This window comes from Sciurus carolinensis, chromosome 1 (assembly GCF_902686445.1).
Source record: "Sciurus carolinensis chromosome 1, mSciCar1.2, whole genome shotgun sequence".
Taxonomy (NCBI): domain Eukaryota; kingdom Metazoa; phylum Chordata; class Mammalia; order Rodentia; family Sciuridae; genus Sciurus; species Sciurus carolinensis.
In genome coordinates this window covers 29,995,183-30,014,578 of record NC_062213.1, presented here as the reverse complement: position 1 = coordinate 30,014,578, position 19,396 = coordinate 29,995,183, and the positions used below count along the sequence as shown (strand labels likewise).

Here is a 19,396-nt window from a genome sequence, read left to right as displayed (position 1 = left end):
TTTTCAAAAAATTATATGATTTTTTTCAAAAAATCATATAAGCAATCAGTGTGTTTTAGGGTGATTAATGTTGACCTTGACCACATGTTTTGATCAGTGTCAGCATTTGTCACCTTTTGAACCTTTTGTTTTTCAATGTCTACTACAGTCATACTGGAAAAGTCTGTATGTAAAGGCAACACTTAAGGAGTGGGAAGCTATGCTTCCTATTCTCCAGGACTCAGTAACTAAATATGTCATTTGGTTTATGTGTTTTTCTGAATGGGAGAATTGTCTGTTCTACTTCACTTATTAATTTATTCAGTAATTTATGTATATCAGTATGAACCTATGAATATTAATTTTATACTCTGGGTGAAAATACAATCGCCTTTGATTTATTCAGTTGCTCAGATTGTTCCAGTCCTAAAATTAGTCATTTCTCCAAGGAACCCTGATTTTTTTGGAGAATAGCATTAGATCTGGATACTAGGTATTATTTGGGTATTATTAAATTTGGGTATTATTTCTTTTAGGTCTTCTCAGCTAAAAGAGCAATGAAATAAATACGAATATGTTAACTCATTTACTTATCTATAAATATTACCAAATAGAACCATCTTTCACCGTATTCTAATATAGTACAATTCTAATCAATTCCAGTTTCAGCATGGATCATTCTAGACACCTTGTCTTGCCTTACTCACCAGTGAGGAACCTGGTTCCAACCAACCACCACACTTTTACTTAGTTGTTCAATTACAGTGTAGATGGAGAACAGTATTAAAATTGCAAACCCCTCTGTGTTAACAGCTTTATCTACTAGGATACAGTCCTTACATCCTTATGTCCTTTTGCCTTTAATCCATTACAGATCCACTCATTTCTAAAGTGCCTTAAAGTTACTTTCCTCCCATCTTCTTCAGTGAGTTGTCTTAAATATTTGTAACAAGTTAGAATCTCTTGTTACAGTCTGTATTCCTTCCTGGTATCCTCTGATTTCCTAAATTATTATCTTTTACAATTTGCATATATTATAGTTTATTTATTTAATGCTATAAAGCTTTATGAATATTAATAAATGTATAATTTCATGTATTCACCATTACAATATGATATAGAACGATTTCACTGTCCTAAAAAATCTCCATGCTCCACCTGTTCATCTCTCCACTGCCACAAAGTCCTAGGTATCCGATGATCTTTTTATTTACTTCATAGTTTTGCATTTTCTAGGATATCATATAATTAGAATCATACCATTGACACGTAGACTTGATTCTCTTACTTAAAGCAATATACATTTCAACTTCTTTCATATCTTCTTATGACGTGATGGCACACTTCTCTTTATGACCAAGTAATACTCCACTTATGAGCATACCAGTTTGCTTCCAAATTCACCTATTGAAGGACATCTTGGTGTTTCTGCTTTTCAGTGATTATCAATAAAGCTGCTAGAAATATTTACATGTAGGTTTTGATGTGAAATAAGTTTTTAAATCATTTGGGTAAATATGTAAAAACGTGATTATGGAACCATATGATAAATTGCTTTTTAGTTAAGAAGTTCCCAAATTGTCTTCTCAAGTAATATTTTCATTTTGATTTCCCACCAGCAAGAATGAGAGATCCGTATTACTCTGTATCCTTACCAGTATTTTAAATATGTGGTGATATTTCATTATTATTTTAATTTGAAATTCCCTAATTACAAATGATATTGAGTATTTTCTCATGGTTAAGTGTGGTGATTAATTTTATATATCAATTTGGCTAGGTTATAGTACCTACATATTAGTCAAACAATATTTTAGAAGTTTTTGGGAAGGTATTTTTTGATGTGATTAACATTTAAATCAGCAAACTTCTAGGAAAGCAGATTTATCCTCCATAATGTGGATGTCCTCATCCATTCAGCTGAAGACCTTAAGAAAAAGACTGATGTCCCCAAGGAAGAGGAAAGGACTTGAACTGCAACTCTTGTCTGAGTTTCCAGCTTGCTGGCCTATCCTGTTGATTTTGGACTAACCCAGTCCCCAACAGTATGAACCAATTACACACACACACACACAAACACACACACACACACAGAGTATTGGTTCTGTTTCTCTGGAGAAGAATGAAGACAATAATTAATTTGTCCTAACACTGAATGTAAAAAATATTTTATTGGTAAATTCACACAAATCTGACTGACACAGACACTTAGACACTTGCTATAGCACAATTTTCCTTATCAATTCTAATAGCTCCTGTGTTTTCTTTTTTTCTCAGTCCTGAGTACCTCTCATTCATATTCAGCTTAGCATAGACTCAGATATTCCCTGACTTCTGTCATAGCTCTAGAGAAAGAACATCCTCGGTGGTTTTTAATTTATGTGTCTTCTAATTTTCTTTAGCAGCCTCAGAAGTAATTACTATGGGAGGCAGACCTGATGTGCTTTGTAAAAGGAACTGGTGATGTAAATAGGCCTTTGGTAATTTGGCATCGTGATGTGCAGGAAGGGACGCCTTCCCAGTGCTATGATTAGGTCTCAGTCTTTTAGCCCGTCTGTGCTTTGGAACTGTGAAATTCTCAAGCATTTTTCAGTTCACCCTATCCCTCTGAGGTGGGACAAATTTGCTAGAGTGGGTTAGAATGGAATATTTTCTTTCTCTCCCACATGAAAGGTTAGAGCTGACTAGACTTGGATAGTTCCCTTTTCCATGTCAGTTAAGCTCCCAGAGTACCCCAGAAGTTTAGGCTATAGAAAACTTGTTTCTTCTATAGCTGGTGTATTTTAAAGTCCTCTGATATATTTTAAACTAATTTCTTTTCCCTCCCCCTTGCTGGAAGCATGAGGGAATTTTTCTAAAATTTACTATGGGAACTTGGTTGAACTTCTGAAGATAAATCTGGAAATATTGTAGGGATCCCTCTGAAACTTTGAACTCTTGGACTTGTCTCCAAAAATTCATCACTGACAGTTCAGGCTTCCCTACCCTGGCACTGGTTGATGTAGTGGTCCTCACTCACAGTCTGCGCCTGTGATCAGTGACTCCGTGTTCCCTTCTCCGTCTTTACAGTTTTGGGAACTGCAGCTTGCCTTGTGTCCTCCTCTCTCTCACAAATCCAAGAAGACTTGCTGATTTTTTAGTCTGTTTGGCTTTTTAATTCTTCTTAGGATGAAGTGATGACTTTTATTTTTTTTAAGTAGCTTTTTTTTTTGTTTTTTAATTTTTGTTTTAGTTGTAGATGGTCACAATACCCTTATTCTATTTATTTATTTTTATATGGTGCCGAGGATCGAACCCAGTGCCTCACACGTGCCAGGCAAGCACTCTGCAACTGAGCCACAAACCCATCTCTGAAGTGGTTACTTTCAAACTCCTTACATGCAGAAATGGATACTGGAAGTCCCACATTTCATATTTAAAAATAATAATAATGAAGCAAACCCTTCTATGGGCAAATTGCTACATTTTAATTAAAGTCCTATTATTATTATGAATGCCTCTCCTCCCCTCCTCTCCTCTTCCTTTCCCTTCTCTTTCTTTTCTACCCAGTTCATTTTATTCCATCAACTCCAAATTTTAAAAAGGTAGTAGTCATAACTCAATACATTTATTTCATGAATTGATAGTCATTATGGATCAGCAGTTTGAAAAAATAATGCCTTCTATAGGCTAATTCATATTATTTCTGAATCTTGGAGTATTAGTTGTGTAATTATCTCTAATAGAGACCTTTTTTGATATTAAAATGGTAACATTGAAAATACTTTTGTTGTATAGGTATCAAAAATAGCTCCAGTATTTGTTTTATAAAATTAACTTTTATGTAACTGTAATATATGTGATTGTTTTGTTTTATAACACTTGCTTTGATCCACAAAATTTTCTTCAACATTTAAAAGAAGGGCAAGGTGTTGTGGTGTATGCCTGTAATCCCAGAGGTTGGGGAGGCTATGGCAGGAGGATCACAAGTTAAAGCCAGTCTCAGTAACTTAGCAAGGCTCTGAAAAACTTAGTGAGATCCTGTCTGAAGATAAAAATTTAAAAAGGGCTCAAGATGTGGTTCAGTGGTTAAGTGCCCCTGGGTTCAATCCCTGGTACCATAACAAACAAACAAACATTTAAAGAAGGTCTAAAAATGTTACTATAGTCCTTTCCAATTCTGATATGGATTAGATGAATTATATCACAGCACTTTTCTATATCATATTTTCCTGTTCCTGTAAGTAACAGTTAATTAGTCCCTCTCTCTCTGCATATATGCAGTGTCATATGAAATTAAACAAAAAAGTGTTACTCTGAAAAAACAGTTCAAGAAAATAGGTGTCAGCAATATATGAAAAGGTGATTTTGCTAATTGGATTACTAGGTATGTGCTGTAAGTTCACTGAAGATTTATTTACATTTAACAGGATGTATGCCAAAAGAGAGGAAGAACCTCTTTGTTCATGCATTAAGAATTTTGGAATGACTTTTATTTCTGTGAGTTATTTCTTTGCTTTATGTATTTCATTTTTTATTAATGATCATTTTACATGTACAGAGTTTTGGGGTAAAAGGTGATAATTCAGTACATGTATGCAGTGTGTAATGATCAAATCATGGAATTTAAAATTACAACTCCTTAAATATTTTAAAATATTTAAGCACAATATTATACATGTTTATGGGTTTCAATATGATATTTCAAAATGTATGTATAATGTGTACTGATCAAATTAGGTTAATGAACATTTCCATCTCCTTACTATTACTTTCTGTTATGAACCTTTGAGTTCCTCTCTTCTAGGTACTCATAAAATGTACAATAGTTTATCCTGAACTGTGGTCACCCTGTTGTGCTGTAGAATCCTAGAACTTATTCCTTTTATCTAACTGAGCTCTGATACCTGTTATCCAACCTCCCTATAACTCCTCCTGCTCTTCACGGTGCTGGTAATCACTATCATACATTCTAGTCAACTTTTTAGCAACATGCTCATATAAGAGAGAGTATGGGTATTGTCTTAATGTGTCTGACTTATTTCATTTTCTTTGAGATATTTCTTTAGCATATCGTATTAATGTATGTGAAAAATGATATAGAATACCTCATTAAGAAGGGAGAGTAGAAGAATAGTAAAAGTTTGTCAAATATCCTTTAATAGTACATTGCTTAAAATTGTTACTACAAAGTGAGATGTTGTAGATATTGTATCTTTAAGTTTAAAAAAGAATCATCAGCCTAATTGGTTCATTATATATGGTATACTTGTATTGAAATGTCACACTGTACCCCCAAAATATGTACAATTGCTTTGTGTCTATTAAAAAAATTAAAAACAATTTTAAAAAGAAATTGCACTTGTACATAGAATTTTTTCTGGGAGATTTTTTTCTTGATTGAAGTCTAAAGAAAAAAAAGCAAAAATAACAACTTAATTACCAACTTAAAAAAAAAATCTCATTGTGAAGAAAGAAGCTATGAGTTCAGCTAAGGGTAGAAAAGTTTTTATTTTTATATTTTCATTCTTTCCTTTCCTGATGGCTGGTGGTCAAGGTGGTACTACTGTCTGTGAAGGTCTTTTTTTTTAATTTTATTTTTTTCCTTTTGAACTTGAGAAGCAAGGTCTGTTGAAATAAATTTCCTACAAAGTATAGTTTCCATAGCAACAGTGAATGTCTTTTATTTTCACATGTACCATTTAGAATTAGTTGGCAATAATAATTATAGACCACTTAAGATAAAACATTTGCTGTACAGCAAAGACATGTATAAAGACAGGGTTTTGGAAATATTGCCCTACGTTAGAGAAACTCGTTACTTTTTAAGGAAGAGTTGATTTTCTTAGGTAGATTTCTGAAATTCTATCTACTTATCCAATGTCAAGTATTGAGATGATTACTAATATATATCAAGGAATATGTTTTTTCCCATAATTTCAAAATCATACTTGTTACCATACTTTTTTTCTCTTTTCTGTTTTTGTGTATATGCCTTTGACTAACTTGTCAGATCTTCTTTGATTCAATTATTCTTTCTTTGCATATAATTTGGGTATTGAGCAACAGAATAATGTAGAGAATACATATTATCATTATTTTTTTTATTTATCAAAATCTCTTAGACTATAGATCCTTTAAAGAACATGAAATAAGGTTTCATGCAATTTAGGTGATACTGCAAGTTTTTAAAATCCTTGGACTCTGCTATCTGCTCCTAATTTTTATAGTAAATCTAGCTAAAAGCTGCCAGCAAAATCTGTACTATTACCTGAATGCTGTGCTTGAACTTTCCTCCTTAAAATTTCCTCCACCAGAGCAATTAATCCATAACCTGTAAATTCAACTTCACACAGAGTCTCAAATTATGGGCAAAATGTAGACAGACACATTCTTTGCTAGAAATTATCATGAATGGCCTATAGTCCAATTTCAGACGAGAACAGGTATGTTCAGGGTAGTGTGGCCTTAGACCTATAGTCCAATTTCAAAGAGTCCCCATTCCCCTCTTAATACTTCTAAGCACTGTTTTTACCATCTCCATTCCTCTTGGCATTCTGGTCTTATGAACTCACACCAGAAACACCTATTAAGCTCTGCTGGCAACATTCTAAGGATTCTCCATCCTGTATCTCCAATGCTTCCAATCTCTTTCGCAAGTCAGACCCAAAGACTTCTGAACTGGATGATCAGGTTAGTCACAGAAGTGACCCCACTTCTTGGTATCAATTTCTGTGTTAGTGGTGGAAGGGTGTGGTGGAGGAACACTGCTCTGTTCATAGTAGCCAGGGAGCAGGTTATGCCACCAGTAAACCACACCCTCTAGCCATACCCTACTGGCCTACAGTTACTGTCCAGTTAACCCATTTAAACTAGGATGGACTGGTTAGATTACTGCTCTCCTAATCTAATCATTTTACCTCTGGCATTAGCATGGGATCTTTGGGAAGACAACTCATATCTAAATCATTTCAGGAAGTGTAGATAATTTGACATTGACTGTGATAATTTTAAGATGTTTATTGAAAATCTGTTGAATAAATACAGGAAAGTGAGAGGAAAGGTCTAGACTGGACATGGAAATGTGGGAGTTGACCTGGTGTTGGTTATATTTAACCCATGAAATCAGTCTTTTTTTATCAAGGGAACAGTATTAATAGAAAGCAGAACAGGATGAGGATTAGGCCCCAACTGACCGTCTCAACCACAAAAGATGACTGAACAGTGAATTAGCAGTGAAATTAGGAGGGTGTGAAGGGCTCCAAGTAAAGGAAGTGTTTCAGAGAAGGGTCTGTAATTAACCTTGTCAAATGCTACTGACGGATGGTACTGGGGCCACATGCCTATAAATCACAGCAACTAAGTATGCTGAGATAGGAGAGGGCAAATTCAAGGCCAGCCTCAGCAAGTCAGCTAGACCCTGTCTCAAAATAAAATGAAATAAAATAAAATAAAGTAAAATAAAGAAATGGAGATGTAGCTCAGTAGTGAAGCACCCTTATATTCAATTCAGTACTGGAAAAAGAAAACAAAAATGCTGTTGCTGCAACAGGCAATATGATTTCTCAGCCTTGATGGGGTCATTACTGAGCACAGGAACAACAGTTTTTTTAGGAGACGTAGGGGTAGGAGACTGATGGGTAAATTTTCAGGAAAAACTGGAAAAAGAAAGAATAAACATAAAAATTGAAAGACTGAGTGTAGAAAACAGTGTCAAGACATTTTGCCATGAACGAGAGTAGAGAATTGGGTGTTTTCTAAAGAATGAAGTAGACTCAAGGAGTTTATTTACCTGGCTTTTATTCATTCTTTATAAGATGGAAAAAATCAAATAATGTTTCTATGCTGATAGGAATGTCCACTAGGGAAGGCAAAAATTAATGGTATGGTAGGGAGAGGGGGACTTTTTGAAACCATGTCTTAGAGTGGGAGAAAAAAGTGGATGGATAGTTCAGCCCTTGTAACAAGAGGAAAGGCTGTGTGCAGACAGATGGAGGTGGGTGGATAAATGTGGGTGCAGGTTCTTGTAGAAAATCTCTTCTATGACTCAGTTTTTTTTGAGTGAAAAAGGAATCAAAGGAAACTGTTAGATGTTTCCATGTTTCCATTTATTTTAAGAGTGAATGGACTCAGGGATTGCAGTATGATTGCCTACCAGCTTCAAGAACCAAAAATGGGTTGTAGTCATAAATGCAAAGTGAGATCAATCAGCATGAATTTTTTTTTAACAGACGCAGGCACAAATAGGCCTGACTTTAATTAGGGTGGGGGTATTGCCAGTTGGATTCTAGAAAGAAGCGAAGGTCAGTGGAGGTGAGGGGTTGAGTAGGAGAGTGATCATAAGGCAAGTGAGGACATGAGAATAGTGAACACCCAGATTATCCCATTATTTCTCAAGATATACCATGTAAGCAGTGGCCTAAATAGCTTATAAGTAAAGTTCTCCTTATATGACATTTTTCTTCCATTTATCAGCATGGCTTGGAGAGAGGTTTGGGGGAGGGTGGTGCTTTGTGGGGAAAATCACCAAGGAAAACACTGGAACACATTTGTCAACCAACTGAATTTGATTCTTGGGTCTGAATTAAAGGATGTATAAGAAAGAGATATTAGTGGCTACTTTAAAAAAAAACAAACAAAAAACCAAGCTCTTCATGTTAAAATATATCAGTGGAGATATTTGTTAAAAGTTACCCAATGGTAACCTTTTACTTAGATTATGTGGGTTGGCATAGATATTTTTTGCAAGAGGTGGTCAAAAAAGTTTACTGAGAGTAAGAATTCCACACTGAAACACAGAACTGAGATTTCTACTTTAGTGAACTTTGTGCATTATCCATTATACTTAATACTGCTTTTCATTAAAATTATAAGTGTTAACAATCCTTAAATACGTGTGTATATATATATATATATATATATATATATACAGAAAATAAATAAAAAATGTGTGTATGTGTGTATATATATATATATATATATATACAGAAAATAAACCACCATAAAACATGAATATGCTTTCACTTCTGCTAGAGATTCCTCAGTAAAATGAATCTTTTAGGTACTCAAGTATTGGCTTTGTATATTCAAATGTTTTTTAATTAGTCTTTTCTGAAGAGTTTAGAGAAAGACAATATTTCCTTGTTTTATATTCCTAAACAAATTAGATAATATTTCATAGGAATAATTCCTAGATTTTTGAAGAATCCCCAGTATTTTAAAAATAATGAGAAGGCAAGGGATGTAGCTCAGTGGGAGAGTGCTTGCTTAGCATATGCAAAGCCCGGGGTTCAATCCCTAGCACAAATAAATAAGTAAACAAATAAATAAACAAACAAATAAATAGAATTAACACAGTTTCTGCCTTGATTTGTTACTTCAATTAAATTTGGTTTGCTTATATGTACATTTGTTGAATAAGTACACCAATATTTTGTATAACAAAAATGTTGACTAAACAATGATATTTTAAAACTGTTTTGATGTGCCTATGTCTTTACAAAATTTTTACAACTAATAAATCACATTTTTATAGACCATATTTAGGATACTCTGTGATGGGGGAAAATATATATGTATATATAAGTTTTACAATTTCCAACTGTTATATATTCCAAAGATAAATTTTTTCTTGTCCAGTAATGACTATAGGCTGTCACCACAACTGTTTTTTAAAAGCACCCTTTTCCCTCTGAGAATAAACTGATATATTTCTTAAGGCTCTCCATCCACAAGAAGTCGGCTTGCCTGCCTATGAAATGAATCCGTACGCCTGGACTGTGTGGGTAGAATAAAATCTAGAATGCAACTTTTAAGAGTATCATTTTCCAAGTCAGATAGATTCATGTTCAGTTCTAGTTCTGCCACCTGCAGGCTATGTGAATTTGGGCAAGATTAAATTTTTTATTATCTCAGTTTTGTCATCTGCTTCCTCTCATATCCTTGAATAGAATATTAGATACAAGAGAACAGGACTCGGTCTTGTTTAACAAAGAATCTCTAGATCCCAACACTCAGAAGGATCCTTAATAAATATTTGTTGGATTAATAAACATATAAAATATATATTTAGAGGAGTATAAGAATAGCAGTTACATAATTTGGACATTTTGAAGATAAAGTGACATAATACACCATGAATACAGACCATAGTCCTGGATCAGAGTAACTAATCTTATTGAAATGTTCTAGAGAAGTCAGAGCGAGTTTGTCTTCTCTATTGACCTCTACTTTCCTTTTAGACTATGGATGGGATGTACACGAGGACTAGTGGCCCTATGCCATACTCTAGCACCCATGTCTGTGTGTAAGAGGAAAAATATTTATTCATACTCATATCTCCTAAAGATGTTATAATATTTAGGAGAAGTGCAAACTAGTCAAATGAATTAAAGCACTTTAGTATATAATAAAAACTCATGCCATCAATGAAAATATTTTCAGAGTTTAAGCATGCATAACAGAAAACAGGAGGTAGTGCTAGTAATATTTCATTGCTTTTAAAACGTATATTATCAATTTACAGATCAGAAATATGAATGTCTTTCACCATCAATGGCATCTTGCAATTTGGCACTTTTCTTTCTTTCTTGGTAGTTCATAAGATAGTAGGATGTCTTATCATTCAAATGATACTCTTAACATTCATTATATTAATAAAATATATTATGGTATATATTAAAGCAATGTTTTTCTATTATTTATCACCACCCCCTATCAGTAATGAAGTTTCTGGGCATTTTTCTTATTTTCCTCTGTATGAAATTTTAGTATTGAAGATACTCTGTATGTATGTTTATGTGCTGTGTGTATATTTGAGCTTTATGCATAAAAAAGAGAAGACTTCCCCCACCCAAGAAGCAATTTTCTTCCCTGTAAGGGGCTTTATTACATACATTGAAAAAGCAGGCATTAAAGTGATCCATTCTTTGTTACTATTCTTTTTTAAAAATCTCATTTACTAGAATTTTGGAATCATGAGCTGGTTCTTAGCTTTAGAGCTGTGGCTTTAATTATGCAACAGAATGTCTAGGAATTTTATTATTACCATGAATGTCAAAATGCTGTCAAAATGCCTGAAAAGTTTGAACATTTGCTATTTACCCCAACAGTCAGAAAGCTGTCCATAATATTTTTTTTGTTAACAAATAAAAGATCTTCAAGTTCATCCAATGATGTCATTCAACATATTCTCATTTTATGAAATAAGACCATTTAATAATTTCAGCATATAAATTTAGGATGTTCACTACTTCACTTTTACATATTCATGATGTTAAAGACATAATATATCCATAATGAGACATTTTAAAAACCATCTGATTTTCATGAAGAACTAAGAAATGTGCTGCTTTATACTTAGCATATTACACTCAGCTGGGAGAGTGAAGATGTGCAGTTCTCAAAGTCTGTGCAGACTCATCTTCTACAGTCTTTAGTAGTCTGGTTCTCCCACCCGCAAGAGTAATGATGGGAGGCAGCGCTCGATCCATTTGTGACTAGTGGTTTGCACCACATGGTAGATAGGGACACAATCTATGACCACTACCTCAGATTTTTCTCTTGCAAAGCTAATTGTTACTCAACAGCTTTAACTGATGGAGAAAGGAGTAATTTGCTTGGAGAATGTCTTTAAATAGCAAAGATGTTCAGTGTGTTCTTAAATGTTCACTTATCTTTTCTCTGGTCTATGTAGCTTAAATGCCATTTTAAAAAAAAATGGGGAAGCAAAAACTTATAAAATTGGTGATGCATAAAACTTAACTTTATTGTATGTATCACAATGATATTGTTTCATATTTTGACAATTCGGACATGGGTATATTGTCCCAATTTTATTTTGTTGTTAGTTGGCTCTTTTTGAGATTCAACTGTGTCAAAAAAATGTGTAGTTGCTATGGGTCATGTGAAATATTCTAGGAGACCAAGTGAAATATCAGCAAAAATTAAGATGTATTGTACTGACGGGATTCCTCATCAGTAATACAGACATCCATGTCAAGGCTGTATCAATCTGATTAATCGTACACAACTTTCATAGATAAATTGGAAGTCAATTTAAAACCAGAAATCATCTCCCCCGCTGCTCCTAGTACTTGCTCTTTCTCTGCCTTTTAATCGAAGCATCTCCATTATACTCCGGGCATAGACATCTCTCAAGTTAACGCTGATATATGAGTCAGTGGCTATATTCTTGGTAAGCTTCTTCAGAGCTTCACGCTGTCTAACAGCTGCTTCCTTTAGTTTCAAGGTGAAGTAGCAAGCAGAGAAGCGATCATTAATAATAGCAATAGGCAAGGCCAAGACAAGGATTCCTGATAATATACACATGAAGGCCACAATTTTGCCAGTTGTAGTGTCTGGTCTAATGTCCCCATAACCCACAGTAGTCATGGATGTTGTAGCCCACCACCATGCACAAGGAACACTTGTGAAGGTTGTGTCAGGAATGCTTTGCTCCGCAAAATATTCTATGGTTGAAAATATAGAAATTCCCACAGAGAGAAATAAGAGCAGTAGGCCGACCTCTTCATAGCATTGGGTGATTGTCATCCCAAGTGAACGCAATCCTGCAACAGAACAACTGCTGTCAATCATCATCAGCACCCCTCCTCTCTTCTTCCTTCCCCCTCACTCTTTGATCTTCACTCACAAACATGCACCCCCCTTAATATGTCCCCAGCACTGGGCAATGTTTGGGGATACAAAGATGATTAACTCATGACCCTGTCTTCCAAAAGTATATAGTCTAGTTGATGGGGACAGGTTCAGAAGGAGAGAGAAAAATAAAATTGCTTATGTAATTATTCAACTCCTACTATTTGTACTTAAAACAGGGTGAGGGATGAGGCTAACAGGCAGGCAGAAGCTGTACCAGAGTTTTGTACTTTATACAGGGAGAGATCTTCGTACTGTTGCATATTGAGGGCACATTTGGTCAAACTCATATTTCAATGCATCATTTCAGACTTCTTTCTAAAATCAGTTTTATGTTGTTTTTGTACTTTGTGTGTATGTCTGCCTTCTCACCCTCCTGATAAAGTTTAACACAACCAGGTGCCTCATTGTCTGAAAGCCAGAGTAAGTAAAGAGTGCACACCACACCAGTGAAATACAGCTGCAGAAGCAAATTAGGTTTTGGTGACAAAATTGACATAAGAACCTCACAGTTATATTCAGGGGACATTCTTAGTTGTGTATCAGGTCAAGGTCCTTGCACTCCAAGAAAATCCTTTGAAATCCTAGTCCTTAATACCGAAACTACAGGGAATTATCTCCCTTGAGCACATAACATTTCTGCTTTTCTGTAAGAAGACAGAGTTGAATACAGAAGGTTCCTTCATTGCAAAACAGTACAAGAATGAAACCACTGGGAATTTAATCACTAGGAGGCATTGGAGGGGTCCCCTTGCTAGATCTGATGATTCATTGAACCTCTGGGAGACAGACCCAAGAGAATCTAATTCCACATGTGAAGATACTAAGCCCATTATAAACCAGGCTTTAAATTAACGATAAGATCACCTTTTTAATGCTGGAGAGATACTTTGAAAAGTTTACCCACATTTTAAAGACATAGCATCACAATGACATTGCCTCAGAATTCCAAAGCATTACTTCTTAGAATCATTTTTTTATTCTTATTCACTCACTTGAGATTATTCAAAATATAGAATACTATTCATGCTCTCGTTGTTTTGAATTTTGCTCTTCAAATTTTGAGATATTCTTGCATTATTAACCAGCTATTTTTAAAGACCAATGAATATTAATTTTGAGGTTTAACTTCAAAAGAATATTTTTTAGGATACATTTATAATACCTACTTAGGAAACTTGCCATGATATGTCTATATGAAATTACATTTCTGAAATAAATTGATCATATATGAGAAGAAGCATTGTGTCTTTCTGGGGAAACTGCTTCCATTAAAAACTGAAGTGCCCTAAACAGTTTTGTAAGAAGCAAAGTGGGCTGAATGTCTACCATGTTCCATTTCTTAACCTAGATAATCCTCAAAGAAACATGACAGGTGTTGTCATTGCTGTGCCATTTTACAGATAAGGAGGCTGAGGTGCAGAGAGGTAACTTATCTAGTACAAAACTACAAACCAGAATTGAAATTTAGGCAGTCTGGCCTTCTAACCATTATTCTGTAATACCTCTCAATTTTTATTCATAATTAATATATGGGGATATATGTCATCTACATATATATCTATATTTTGCTAAGTGTTATGCTTCAGGAAAAATTATCAAATATTCATGAAATGGTCATATATTTTTAATAAATTAAGGCTTTATTAATGATTTATACCTATTTAGTACTGAGAAAACTTTTGAAGAGGTGACACTGTGGAAATCACTATGATTTTCCTTTTCCTTTCTTTTGAGAAAAAAATTCAGTCTTTGCTCGGTGTTTTTAAAATTGAATCTTGTGAAGAGTTTATAAATACTCAAAGAAAGCACCCCATTATGTGTGTCAGAAAACAAAGAGCAGAACTTACAAAAGCAGTTAGAAACCCCATTATCTAATCCCTAACATATGTGAGCAGCTAGGAAAATACACACCAAAATTATATTAGAGCAGCCCTAATTTACTACAGAGAAGTAGAAAAAAATAATGCAGAGGTTTATTTATCCATTATATTTATAGGGAGAAACTGCTACCATCATTCTCTTTAGGTGGCCAGTCAGGGACATCTCTAGAGAAATAAGGCTGGAATAGGAATCTTTAGTCAACTTGTTTGTACCAATATATATTTGTATTAATATGTATTGTATTAATATGGCATCCCAAAAAGTGTGGTCCAGGAACTACCTATATCAAATCAACTTTCAAACTTATTGGAATGGATCCAACCCACATACTAAAATCTCACTCTGGGGGTTGGAGTTTAGAATCTGCATTTTAACACATTTGTCTGGGGATTCTTCTTTTCCCTAAGGTATGACATAGATAATTTGCATAATACTGTAGAATATTCAGCAGTTTCAGGACCAGTTATTGAGAACAACCATAGTTGAGAATTATCTTTCATAGATCTGTGTGACTTGCACTGACATTGACTATAGTTTTCTTGTTCAATTATGTGTATGTATTGTGTTGTGTGTAGATTTTTCTAGGGAATGTTCATTTGATTTTTAAAGTGTCTATAATACACAAAAAACTAATGACTTCTTGTTTCTTCTCTCTCCCAGGAACAAGAAAATTCTCAAATACTAGATAAGACATTTAATTAGAGTCTTCTATTTCTTTCAAAGCAATTTATTTCCATTGCCACTTTGAAAATTAAGTGGGGGTCATTGGCACCTGGTCATCTCTTGTGATCAGGGAGGGATTGGAGTGCTGACTTTTTCTTCTGCAGTGTGTGTGTGTGTGTGTGTGTATGTGTGCGCGCACGTGTGTATATATATAGAGAGAGAGTGCGCACACATACACACTTCTTGGATATAGAAGACAAACTAGCTTATGTTCCTATATATTGTATTGTTTCTGTGCATGTATTTATGTGTCATTTATGCATGTTTTGTCCAGAACCAACTAGAGGCAGAATCTTTAATTTTTGTACATCATCCAGACCTTAGGTTTCAATAAATCGAAGTTATCGAATGGTCAAATTTTTCCTCAACATCTTATGAAGAGAAAGTGTGTCAGAGATACCCTATTCTCTATATCTGCAATAACAATTTTAAGGTTTTGCTTTCCAATTATCTCTTAAGAGGTCACTTTTTGGGTAAAGCATGAAAACTGTCAGTGTGCCTCTGAATTCAGAGTGCTTTCCTTGTACTATGGTCAAATCACTAATGCTTACTAACAAAGGCATATTAAAAAACATCAATGAAATTTGAATACCTGTGGAATGCCTGCCCAGTTTTAGCATGCGTAGAGCCCTGAGCAGCCTCAAAACCTGGACGATGCGGCCCACATTTTCCAGCTCTTGTGTGGTTTGGCTGCCACTCAAGCTTTCTACCAGGAGAGTGATGTAGAAGGGCAGAATGGCAAGGAGGTCAATGATGTTGGGCACCTTCCTCAGGAAGCGGCACCTGTCCCGCACACACAAGAAGCGCAGGACAAACTCCCCGGTGAACCAGCTAATGCACACGTACTCCAGGATCTCCAGCAGCTGCAGGTTCAACCAGCTTAATTCGGCTGACATCAGGGCCATATTGACGATGGACACTGCCACAAAGATAATGGAGATGACTCCAAAGATTCGGGCAGCTGTGGAAGACCCAGGTTTCTCCAGGATATTCCAGAGCTTCTGGCGGACAGTGGGACAAGGTCCTTGTGAGAAGTCCTGTTCACTTTCATGTTGGCTTTCCTGATCATCTGTGTCCTTCTTAAAGTCTAGAGTTTCACTCAGCTCCTTTCTTCTGAAGTATCTTTTAGAGAAGACAACTTGGTGATTAGTCCAGCTTTTATTAAAATACAGAAGTAGAAGAGAAACTTGACAGGCAGGTCATACTTTTTATTTCAGTAAAAAAAAAAATTCTATTCATACTTTACCCAGTTTGTCTCCTGCCCACAGTAATTGAAAATTTCTCACTTAGGATCATGATTTTTAAAATGACATTTTCTTAGTAGGAGTTTATGCAAAAGGACTTACACATAACAAAGCAACTGTGAACCAATGCATTTTTATTACCCATGTTCTGATACCAAGAACAGCTGTTTGCCATATGGAACTTTGTTGTGTGTAAAGGAAAGATATTCATGAAGAAATGGTAGTAATGACAATATAACAGCAAAGGCCCATCAAAGTTCCACCATCGTCCAGTCAAGGAACCAACTTCCCTTCTGTATTGAAAGCAGTTCTCCATGCAAGTTTTTCAAAAAGTTAGTGTCCTAGGTTTAACAGTACTCCACACCAACACTTTCACCTCTCTGTATATCTTTTGAGGCACAGCTTTTCTGACTTATTTTATCAATGACTAAATATTTATTGCAAGTCTTACTTCCCTCATCTTTTACATGAAATTAACATAACTCACTCGAATAATAGGGACCAGAAAGTTCAAAAAGTTGGATTAAAAATCTGGCTTTGATGTGTCCCAGCCCCACAACCCCACCTCATCTTCCAGCCCAGAGGCGGCCACACCTATTCACAGGCCTGGTTCCAGCGAAGCTTATGTAAAACCTCACATCTTTACCTGTGCCTTCCTCTCTGCACCACACCTACCTCACCGCCACCCCCCACAACCACCAGCCACCGCGCCTCGCGGGTACCTGTCCCTGCAGCAGGAGTCGATGCTGAGCTCGTCGATGCCCCAGTACTGGATCTCCTGAAGGAAGGACAGCGCGCACAACTGCTCCATGACGTGCAGTCGGCCGGTGCGATAGTAGTGCAGGACATAGCGGAACGCCTGTGAGCTGCGGTCGAAGAAGTACTCGTTGTCTACTGGGTTGGCGTCGTCGCAGAGCTCTAGGGGGCTGGGCGCTGCAGCCAGGGCTCCCAAGCGGCGGTAGGAGGCCACCACCACCGCCAGCTTTCCAAGGCGCGTATGCGGGAAGCAGGACAGCGCCTGTTGCGAGAGTACGAAGCGGCTGCCGCCCACGTTGACCGTGAAGCAGTCCCCAAGCGCTAAGGGCTCCCCTTCACCCTCGCTGCAGAAGACGCTGGAGTCGAGAGAAGCCAAGGAGCAGCTGTCCAGCGGTGAGCCCAGCGGCGTCCGGCCGCTATGAGGCAGCTCCATTCCGGCCGCCAATGCCTGAGGGCGCCACAAAGTTGGGAACACGCTGGAAGCCTCGGTCCCGCGAGGGCGGTGGCACGGTCCCTGGTGACGATCGGGATTTCCCAGCCTCCCGAGGGAGGTGCCTCCCACTCGCGCACCCCTAATCGCTCCACCCGCTGTGCTCCTTCCCCTTCTTGTCGCTAGGGAGCTGCGAGTGCGCGGTAGCAGCGCACAAGTGGCAGAGCCAGGAGACTGGCAGGAGAGGAGAGGTCTCCCCAGTGGAAACTGTCATGTGTAGACCAAGCCCAGGACAGCCCCAGGAAACACAGCCAGTCGCTGTCTCTTCCCGGATGTACGCACCCCTCCGCCCCCAACTCTGGAATTGAGATCCCTAGCCTCAGTCTCGCTGCTTGGTGGGTGGAGGGGTTGGGGAGGGGAGGGGAGAGGGAAGTGTAGCGTGGAGGGGAGAGGGAGGGGATGATTCTTAGCCTGGTGCCAGCAAAGACTATGGCGAGACTACTTCTCCAGGCAGGAGATCAAACAAAGTTCAGGAAGCTGACGAAGTGATAATTGGGTCTGAGTCCTTGATAACTTGATGGCTTTTATTTTTCCCTTTTCTTTTATCGTAAATATTGCAAAGTCTCCTTAGGGGTGTCCGCTCCAGGTGTGAGCGCGTGGGGAGGGTGTCTGTATACCTGGGCTGCAACCTTTCTTCCCACTTCACTCTTATTTCAATCTGATTTATTACTCACGCTCTATTTTTTCTCTCTCTCTCTCTTCTTTTAGTCCCCCTCCATCCCCTGGTTGAAATATAAGGCTAATATGGAGCATTTTAATTAAAGTTCCAGTGGGTCACTAAGAACTGGAGGTCATCACTGGGAGCTCTCTCCCCCTTAGATGTCCATCCCATGTTGAGTCGCTGTGCACTCTTCTTAAACTTCCTAGGTCAGCAGGCTTTCATTTTAGGAAGGAGGTAGCACAAAGACAAGGACTAGCACAGACTTGGGTTGGAGCAGGAGTTAAAATTATAGCAACCCCTCAGTAAATGAAGAAGCCAGTGCAGGTGCCAGGTGAGACTGAAAATGTGCCCTCAGGGTCTCTTAGAGCTGCGCCCTGGCCAACCTGTAGGACTTCGGGCGGGTAGGGTGGAGTGGTAGGGTAGGGACCTACAGTAACTCACCTGACTGCGCTCAGCTGGCACCGCTGATAAAGTAACCTTCCTTTAATCCTCCTAGTCTACACGTGAAGCCTGACTTGACCCGTCTGGAAGGGAAACTGCTCGCAGGTCACTCTGCCAGCATTTGCTGCCACGCTGAACATTCACTGATTAGCAGCTCCTGGCCTCTGGGCTCTGGGAATCAGCCCGCCCCCGCCAGGGAGAACTCCCAGCTGAGCGGGTGTAAGGAAAGGAGGGAGGGAAATGAGACCTAGGGAGGAAATGAGGCGCTTAGTGATTCTGAATATTATATTATTCTGAAGACACTTCAAGAATTACAGCATTTGATTCCAGTTCTCAATCTGTGTTCACATAAATGCCAAAATTTTCAGACTATTTAAGCTTGCTAAACTTGGAATTAGGGCAGTGCTATGAACTGCTTTGTGTGTCATGGGTCAAAGTTTTCTCATTTCCATCAAATATCTCAGAATCCTCAGTTTTCCCCCAATTTTATTTCCCAAGAGGGTGAATCACATTCATCTTTCTTTGCTTTTTTTTTTTTTCTAGTAAGTATTTTTAGAAAATATACAGGTACAAAGAGATGAG

The 19,396-nt window shown here is 37.3% G+C and overlaps 1 protein-coding gene across 1 annotated transcript; it reads right to left on the bottom strand.

Annotated features, from left to right (window-relative positions):
- Nucleotides 1–11,684: 11,684 nt before the first annotated feature.
- Kcnv1 (potassium voltage-gated channel modifier subfamily V member 1) lies at nucleotides 11,685–17,655 on the bottom strand. Its single transcript, XM_047521843.1, has 3 exons — nucleotides 17,189–17,655; nucleotides 15,815–16,344; nucleotides 11,685–12,527 (listed from the first exon to the last, which is right to left on the bottom strand). Exons 1-3 carry the CDS (start codon nucleotides 17,653–17,655, stop codon nucleotides 12,016–12,018), a joined length of 1,509 nt encoding a protein of 502 aa, XP_047377799.1. The 3' UTR covers nucleotides 11,685–12,015.
- Between the last annotated feature and the right edge of the window lie 1,741 nt (nucleotides 17,656–19,396).